Raw genomic sequence first — 9,258 nt, 5'->3', positions numbered from 1 at the left:
CGCCATTCCTAGTTACGCCACTGTCCAGCAGTGTCCCCCACCCCCAAACAGTATTACATGCCCAGCGGTGCCGCCCCCCCCCCCCCCCCACACACACACAGTATTATATGCCCCGAAGTTCCCACCCCCACAGTATTACATGCCACACGGTGGCTCAGTGGTTAGCACTGCAGCCTTGCAGCGCTGCAGTCCTGGTGTTCAAATCCTGCCAAGGGCAAAAAAAAACATCTGCAAGGAGTTTGTATGTTCTCCCCGTGTTTGCATGGATTTCCTCCCATATTCCAAAGCCATACTGATAGGCAAAAAAAATGTACATTGTGAGCTCTATGTGGGTATATCTCTATGTGGGGCTCACAATCTACATAGAAAAAAAGAAAAAGGGCCTGGCAACATGCCGGTGCCCCTTTTCATTTACAATATATATAGTGGTCGGGGAACCAGGCTTTCCTCGACCGCTGTCATAGTGGTACTGGACCCCGGCTATCTCTAGCTGGTCACTATAGTTACGCCCCTGGCAGGGGGTCTTTGAGGTACTGCTGGCATCTAAGGGGGACAGGGGGTCTTTGGGGTACGGCTTGCATCTGAAGGGGGAGTAAACATCCCTGGGGTGCTGCTTGCATGTAATGGTGGGCAGGGGACTTGCTGCATGCGTTTGTATGGGATCCCAGGGGTATTGAATTTGTGTGTTGGGTTCCTGGGGCACTGCTTGTGTGTGAGAGGGAGTTCTGGAGGTGGTCCCAGGGTGCTGCCACCTGTGTCCTTGTTTGGAGGTCCCTGGGATGCTACCTGTGTGTGTGAGGGGGTGCTGGTGGTGGCCCCTTGGGTACTTCCACCTGTGGGCATGTGGCGGAGGTTCCGAGGTACTGCTTTGTAGTGTTTAGGTCACTTGGGTGATGCCTTCATGTAAATGGGGGATTCCTGCAATGCTGCCTGTATGTGGGCGGGGGTTGTTGATGGGCTCTGAGATGCTACCACCGGTGTGCGTGTGGGGATGCTACCTGTGTGTTGGAGGGGTCCGGCATCTGAGGTGCTGTCACCTATGTGTTAGGGTGCTTCTGCTGTATGCTGAGGGGGATGGGGGCTTCAGTCCCTGGGGGGGCTACCATCTGTATCCTGAGAGGGGCGCAGGGGCTGCCATCTGTATGCTAGGGGGATCCAGGACCTGGGGGCTGCCTCCTGTGTGCTGTTGTGATCTGGACCCTGGGGGGCTGCTGCTTGTGTGCTGAGTGATCCAGGCACTGGGGGGCTACCACTTGTGTGTTGGGGGGAGGGTCCGGTCCATGGGCGGCTGCTGCCTGTATGCTAGGAGAGGGTGGTGGTCCGGTCCTTGGGGGGCTGCCACCTGTATGCTGGGGGAGGGAGGTGGTCCGGTCCTTGGGGGGCTGCCACCTGTATGCTGGGGGCCTGCATCTGTGTGCTAGGATCTCCGGTACTTGGGAGACTGCTGTCTGTGAGCTGTTGTGATCTGGACCCTGGGGGGCTGCCTGTATGATACGGGTTCCAGTCCCTAGGGGCTGCCGTCTGTGCCTTGGGAAGGGGGATTCCTTAGAGGTTGCTGTCTGGTGTGGGGTGCTATCTTCATGTAAGTGTGGGGTGCTGCCTGTGTGTGAGGGGAGGCTGTGGGTGTCCCTGGGCAGGCTGCCACCTGTGTGCATGGGGTCAGGTCCCTGGTGGGTTGTCATCTGTGTGTTGGTGGAGGGGGTTCCTGGGGATTGCCGCTTTTCTAGTGTGTGTGGAGTCCCTGGGGTGTTTCTGCATGTGTGAAGTAGGTGGTTGGGGAAGGGGGCTGCTTGGGTGTAAGCAGAGTAAATCACGTATCTCTGGTTACATAGCGCAGGGACGCTGAAGTTATCACATACAGTAGTGCCCCTGTGTTATATATTCTCCCTCCTCCTGCATTATACATAGAATGGCCCCCACATCCTACTGTCCCAGCCTTTATATCCAGGGTGTGAGCTGTATGCATAAACATTCTGCACTGCTCACTCTCCACGGGGTATAAAGATGACCTTTCATCACTTGGGGCACATGCGGTTTTATACAGTGTGCTGAATTCAGCGCACCGTCGGCTTTCACGTTCTGTGCCCCGGTGAAGAGCTATCAGTGCCGGTACCGTAGCTCTTCATCAGAAGGGCGTTTCTGATACTCTGTCAGGAACGCCCTTCCTCACAGCAGCATCTATAGCGCTGTACTGTGCGAGCGGGAAGGAACGCCTCCTCCCTCTCCTAATAGTACTCGTGCATAGACTAGTACTGGGGGGGGCGTTCCTCCCCGCTCTCACAGTACAGCACTATAGGCACTGATGTGAGGGGAGGCTGTGGGCGTCCCTGGGCAGGCTGCCACCTGTCTGCATGGGGTCAGATCCCTGATGGGTTGTCATCTATGTGATGGTGGAGAAGGTTCCTGGGGATAATACTCGTCCATAGACTAGTAGTGGGGGGGGGCGTTCCTGCTCGCTTTCGCAGTCCAGCGCTATAGGCGCTGATGGGAGGAAGGGCGTTCCTGACTGTCATAAACTCCCTTCTGACAGTGAAGAGCTACGGTACCGGCACTGATAGCTCTTCACCTGTGACACAGAACGGGAAAGCCGATAGAGCGCTAAATTCAGCACACTGTCGGCTTTCTAGTGGTGTATTACACCGCATGTGCCCCAGGAGGTGAGAGCTCCTCTTTAAACAACGTACAGCCTGGCGCACATGTGATCCTGTCTATACTCTAGTAACCCCATCACATGAGACGACAGTGGCTGGTTTATTCCATGACAGCAGGTAATACTAGACCAGGACAGGTAAGTGGGTGGAAGGGGGGGGGGAGGTTGATAGACTACGTTGGTAACTAGTGGAGGTGGCTTTTTGTTTGTTTGTTTTTTTGTTTTTTTTTAAATGGATGAGGATTGTGCAGATGGTTTTATTTCAATAAAATATATATTTTTTTAAAATGTATGTTTGTTTTATTAATATTACTGTAGGTGGAGCTTATAAGATATAGGTCCTATACTGACTAACCTATAGAGAATATACCCAGACCATGAACCTACCGGCAGCAACTCCATTCTAGCCAATTCTGTAGTGAGACCGCTAGAATGGAGTTGCTGTAAGGAGGACCTACCTATAGCAACTACAGAATATACCGAGACCATGGACCTACCTATAGTAACTACAGAATATATCCAGACCATGAACCTACCTGCAGCAACTACAGAATATACCCAGACCATGTACCTACCTGCAGCAACTCCATTCTAGTCAGTTCTGTAGTGAGACAGCTAGAAGGGAGTTGCTGTAAGGAGGACCTACCTATAGCAACTACAGAATATACCCAGACCATGGACCTACCTATAGCGACTACAGAATACCCTGAGACCATGAACCTACCTGCAGCAACTCCATTCTAGCCAGTTCTGTAGGGAGACAGCTAGAATGGAGTTGCTGTAAGGAGGACCTACCTAAAGCAACTACAGAATATACCCAGACCATGAACCTACCTGCAGCAACTCCATTCTGGTCAGTTCTGTAGTGAGACAACTAGAAGGGAGTTGCTGTAGGGAGGACCTACCTATAATAACTACAGAATACCCTGAGACCATGAACCTACCTGCAGCAACTCCATTCTAGCCAGTTCTGTAGTGAGACAGCTAGAATGGAGTTGCTGTAAGGAGGACCTACCTATAGCAACTACAGAATATACTGAGACCATGAACCTCCCTGCAGCAACTCCATTCTGGTCAGTTCTGTAGTGAGACAGCTAGAATGGAGTTGCTGTAGGGAGGACCTACCTATAGCAACTACAGAATATACCCAGACCATGAACCTACCTGCAGCAACTCCATTCTAGTCAGTTCTGTAGTGAGACAGCTAGAATGGAGTTGCTGTAAGGAGGACCTACCTATAGCAACTAGAGAATATACTGAGACCATCATGAACCTACCTGCAGTAACTATATACTGATAAATCAGGCGCACAGCGATACGTCAGAATTTAGCTCTATATCAGTTATTAATTGCCATATATTTCCATCATCACTTACAACAAGAAAGTGACGCAAGTTATACATGAGTCCCCCTTTGACAACAATAACAAAGGATTAAGTCCCGCCCTTCCTATTTCCGGTCGAAGATCTCTTTCCGGTTTTGAGAGTTTGCCATGTCTAGCAGGGGTATAGGCATACTGTTTCGTGGTTACGACGAGCCTGCTGCAGAACCTCATTTGCTAAATGCTATACAGTATATATATTTATTTGCCGAATGCTATATATATATGTATAGCATTCGGCAAATGAACACTGATTCTGCAGCAGGCACGTCCTTGCCACGGGCAGGCAAGAGTTTTTCTCATTGGAATGAATAGTCCGATGTTAGACTCCGCCTCCTCAGACGAGCCTCTGGCAGAACCAGCGTTGATTGGCCAAATCACTGGCAACTGGCCAATCAACGCTGGTCTATTCATTTCAATGAGAAAAAGTCAACTGGTAACAGCATACTTACCTGCTCGTAGCAAGGACGAGCCTGCTACACAATCAGCCTTCATTTGCCGAATGCTATACACTGTATAGCATTCAGAAAATGAGGTTCTGCAGCAGGCTCGTCGTAACCCGAGGACCATACCCTGAAGTACATACCCAGCCCTGGTTAATTCACTAAGGAACAGGAAGTCTTCTTGCCGCCCTTCCATTGCGCATGTGCCAACCGGAAGTTCGCAGGGGGACTCATGTATAATAAAACACGTAAGGCTGCGGCGTCAACGCCCTGTTCAGACCATATGGCAAATATATATTTGTAAACTATATATGTAATATATATAGGTATATCTATCTATCTATCTATATATATATATATACATATATAAATATATATATACATATATATATAAATATATATATATAAATATATATATACATATATATATATATATAAATATATATATATAAATATATATATACATATATATATATATAAATATATATATACATATATATATATAAATATATATATACATATATATAAATATATATATACATATGAGTGTCATATGTATATATGTCCAGGAATGTGATTTCCTATATTCTTATTGATATTATATACATATACAATGTCTGTCTTAGCCAGTTATGGCTCCTTCCTATAGACACTCCATTCTAGCCAATTCTGTAGTGAGGGGACTAGATTGGAGTTTCTGGCGGCAGCTCCTCTAAGCAACTCCATTCTAGTCACTTCAGTACTGAACAGTCTACATTGGAGTTGATTCTAGCAGGTCCCTGCCTCCAACAACTCCAATCTAGTCACCTCACTAGTGAATTGTCTAGATTGGAGTTGCTCCTGGTAGGTCCTCCCTACAGTAACTCCATTCTAGCCCGTTCACTAGTGAGGTGACTAGATTGGAGTTGCTGGAGGGAGGACCTACCAGGAGCAACTCCATTCTAGACGCAACCGGAGCAGCATGCTGGACGATCATATTATATTACATCCGGGGCACACAACCTGCAGACCGGGCACCTCTAATGTATCCGGGTGGCGCCGCTGAATGAGAGGCGCAGCACATCCGGGTCACCGGCACAGAGGACGAACATGCTGCGGGTTGCCTTGTGCACGGGGCTGCGGAGGAGCGGGTGCCTTGGGGTCGGGGGTGCACGGACATGTCTGGCCTTCCTGTCCGTACACAGCAGAGCGCCATGTAGCCTGGTGGCCGGTGGTCAGGTGAAGTGTGACATTGTGTCCTATATATAGGGGGCTCCTGCCATATTGTCCTGGCCGAAGGCGCTGTGATCGCCTTGTTACCAGTAGCAACCAATCAGGGCACAGCTTATAGAGCTCTTGGTAAATGAAAGCCATGTCCTGATTGGTTGCTATAGGCAACAGCTTATGTAGTTATCCATCAGGCTCTGTCCCTGATCGCTCTGTTCATGATCATTCCACACCTGGGGACACATAAAATAATAGAAGTGCCCCATAAGCGGATGTCCGCGCTTACACCTCACGTCCTATGTATTACACACTTGCTCATAGTCCGTGCACCTCGTATGACACGTGTGCGTGGCTTGTTGAAAAGTGGATGTGACCCGATGTGCTAAACTGAGAGCCTGAAACCGGCAAAGTTTAGGAAATTTTGCCAAAATTTCAGCCATTTTGCAAACTTTTTTGTGCCAAAGAATATGTAGTGTAAAGTTAGACAAGAAAGTCTAAGTCTGTAAGCTAGGTTGTCACTAGTGTGAGAGTCTATCACATAAGTGACCACTCCCTCTCCAGTGACCCCCTGAAGCTACTGATTGATTTCAGTGGTCACATGGGGTGCAGGGCTTCCAGGGACTGAGGAACAAGACTTCACCAAGATAATTAAGGAGCATAGACGGCATGTTCAAGCACGGGCCCCGCTCATGCACACGGTCATGTACATAAGACGTAAGCAAGTATCTTGATAGGATTGATTTCTGCCAATGATGTCTTATTGTTTATGTTATGCAATATCACTTCTTGAGCTATGTCCTATCATTCAAATATATATATATATATATATATATATATATATATATATATACATTACATTATATATTACAGCTTTGGCTCAAACATTTTGTTAGAATTTCCTTTCGTGTTCACTTACATTTTTTTTGTTTTTTCTAGGTTTCTGTACCTGAAGTGAAGTTTGTCCGTTTCGTCAGCACATCCTCTGCTCCAGTAAACCATGAGCAAGACAGATTGGTTTATATTGGGAACCTGGGAAAGGCAGTGCGTGGTATGTTCTTATAGTCCGGAGAGGCTGATATTCTACAGACCTCGGGCCTTTGCCTGTGCACATCCCACTTGACTTCTGCCATTCGGGTGGACCGGCATCATTGTAAGGGCAAGGTTCCCACCGAGTTTTTTGCAGGTGGATTTTGAAGCTGAATCACTCTCATAAACTGTTTCCATTCATTTAAATAGGAGTCAGTAGCAGATCTTTTCTGCTAGTGTTTTTTTCTTTTTTTTAGTGGGTTTTTTTTTTGCAAAAGCAACTTCTAAAAAAAAAATGCTAGCGTTTCTTCTCTCTCCCATTTATTTCAATGGGCTTTGTGAAGAGAAATTCACCTTAAGATAGGCTCTGATGCTTCTTTTCTTCCCTGACTCCCGTCGAAATGAATATAATATATTTCATGTTTGTGTATTTTTGTGTTTGTTTGCAATCTAAAAATTTAAAATAATGATTCATAAATCATTATCTAGAACGGTGTTTCTCAGCCTTTTTCAAGAGAAGTCCTCTCTCGTGAGAGAAACTCCTACTCAAGTACCCCCACCACCACCACCACCCAAAGTAGCAATTACTTAGAAATGTTAACAAAATGAGGCTTCATTTGGATTTGCACTTATGCAATGGCTATCTCAGTAGACCCCCATGTCGGGCAGCAGCCCCCCACCACTGGCTGTGGTACCACTGAGTATCCAAGAAGCGTGCTGAGCATCATTCTTCCTAGGAGCGTGCCGCAATTTGAGCGCCTAGAGCAATGTGTTGAGTAATGAACAACTACTCACTCCTCAGGATGCTTGTAACTGCAATAAAGCTAAGGCTCCATGTTGCGGAAACGCAGCTTTTTTTGTTGCATTTTTTTTGAGCCAAAACCAAGAATGGCTACAAATGGAAAGGGAAGCTCTTATAGTTCTACCTTTTGCTGAGTCCACTCCTGGCTTTGGCTCGAAAAACCACAAAAAAAGCTGCGTTTCCGCAACGTGGGGCCCTAGCCTTAGTGCGTTCACCCATGAAAAGGAGCTCACTCATTGTCCCCCGTGGTCGTGCGCGGGCATCCGTCCTGGGCGGGGAAGATATTTCGCTTACCCCCAGCAACTGCAGGGCTACCTTTTGGAGTGTACGTACTGCAGGTTAAGAACCACTAATCTACAGTTACATTGCTATAGTGCAATACACTTAAAGGCGTATTCCCATGTACATAATCATATCTATATTTGTAGATAATTAAAAGTTAAACATTTTTGCAAATATAAGTAATTAAAAATTCTGCAAAAATTTTAAGATTTTCTCTAACTTTCTTATTGGTGACAGTCTGTTATCTTGATTGGTTGCCAATGGATACGACCACTAGTGCAGAAACTTTCTGTGGTCTGGGACCTGTCAGGAACCCAGCTATGATTTTCTTATTGTAGCCGGGTTATCAGGCAGGGACACTACATGTATCAGAAGATATCCCGGCCACAATAAATAAATCATGGCTGATTTTCTAACCTTAGAAAGTTCCTGCATTCATGGTCATATCCACTGGCAACCAATCAAGACAACAAGACTGTGACCAGAAGATATTTGGAGAAAATCCGCAAAATGTTTAATTACTTATATTTGCAAAAATGTTTAACTTTTAATTATATACAAATTTAAAAATTTGCAGCATGTATTAATGTCTGTACATTCTAGGGATACATGTCAGGAACTGTCAAGGAGCAGAGGGTGCATGTCCTCTAAGCTATATATTCTGTCTTCCTGTGAATCACCATGGTGTAAACGTACTAGGTTACATATTATAGCATTGTCTTCAGTGTTAATCTTAGCATGTACGGTATACATTACTAATGTGGTCTTTTCCCTTCATACAGTTGTGAAGTTATTCTCTTACTCTACCAGTGTGTTCACATTAATTCTTCTGCCAATGGTCTTGGCAAAGAGCGGCATTGGAGTGGACAGCCTTCCATTGAAGATTGCTTTCTATAGCATGGTTGGATTCTTCACCTTCATTACTCCGGTTACATTGCATTTTTTGACAAAGGGATATGTAATTCGCTTATATTACAACAAGGAGAAGGACCTGTATACCGCAGTCACTTATAATGCTTTTCTTATGGAGAAAAGGACTGAATTTTCTCCTGAGGATGTTGAAGTACCTGGGATGAGCAAAATGTTCACAACGTTTTATGCTAAAAAGAAATCCATGCTGATAAATCCAATGTTATTTCCCAGTTCCAACGATTATCAACACCTTATGGGTTATGATAAACCCTTCACTTTTAATCCAGAAGACCTAAATCCCCCCTCTAAGGAAAAATAAATCCTGTTTCTTGAGGTGTCAATTTCTTTTATGTTTTGTATTTTATAGGTCATGTATTATTGATCCTAGCAGACTGAAGCTGAGCTACTGCCACAGTACGTGTATAGTATATAACACCCTTATCTTTACAGTAAGCCATCATTGCATGGTGCGGGTCCATCATAATTTGGGCGTTTTTTTTTTTTTTTGTCAGTCCTATAGACTTTAAATGAAGTTTCAGTGTGCCAGATGACTGTT

General features: G+C 45.8%; 1 protein-coding gene across 1 annotated transcript; it reads left to right on the top strand.

Annotated features, from left to right (window-relative positions):
• Positions 1 to 5,497: 5,497 nt before the first annotated feature.
• Positions 5,498 to 9,036, top strand: TMEM70 (transmembrane protein 70). Its single transcript, XM_075272127.1, has 3 exons — positions 5,498 to 5,692; positions 6,617 to 6,728; positions 8,573 to 9,036. The coding sequence occupies exons 1-3, from the start codon at positions 5,564 to 5,566 to the stop codon at positions 9,019 to 9,021; spliced, it is 690 nt and encodes a 229-aa protein (XP_075128228.1). The 5' UTR covers positions 5,498 to 5,563; the 3' UTR covers positions 9,022 to 9,036.
• The last annotated feature ends 222 nt before the right edge of the window (positions 9,037 to 9,258 follow it).

Source organism: Leptodactylus fuscus, chromosome 4 (assembly GCF_031893055.1).
Source record: "Leptodactylus fuscus isolate aLepFus1 chromosome 4, aLepFus1.hap2, whole genome shotgun sequence".
Taxonomy (NCBI): Eukaryota; Metazoa; Chordata; class Amphibia; order Anura; family Leptodactylidae; genus Leptodactylus; species Leptodactylus fuscus.
The sequence above is the reverse complement of the archived record's forward strand: the minus strand, read 5'-3'. Positions and strand labels throughout refer to the sequence as shown.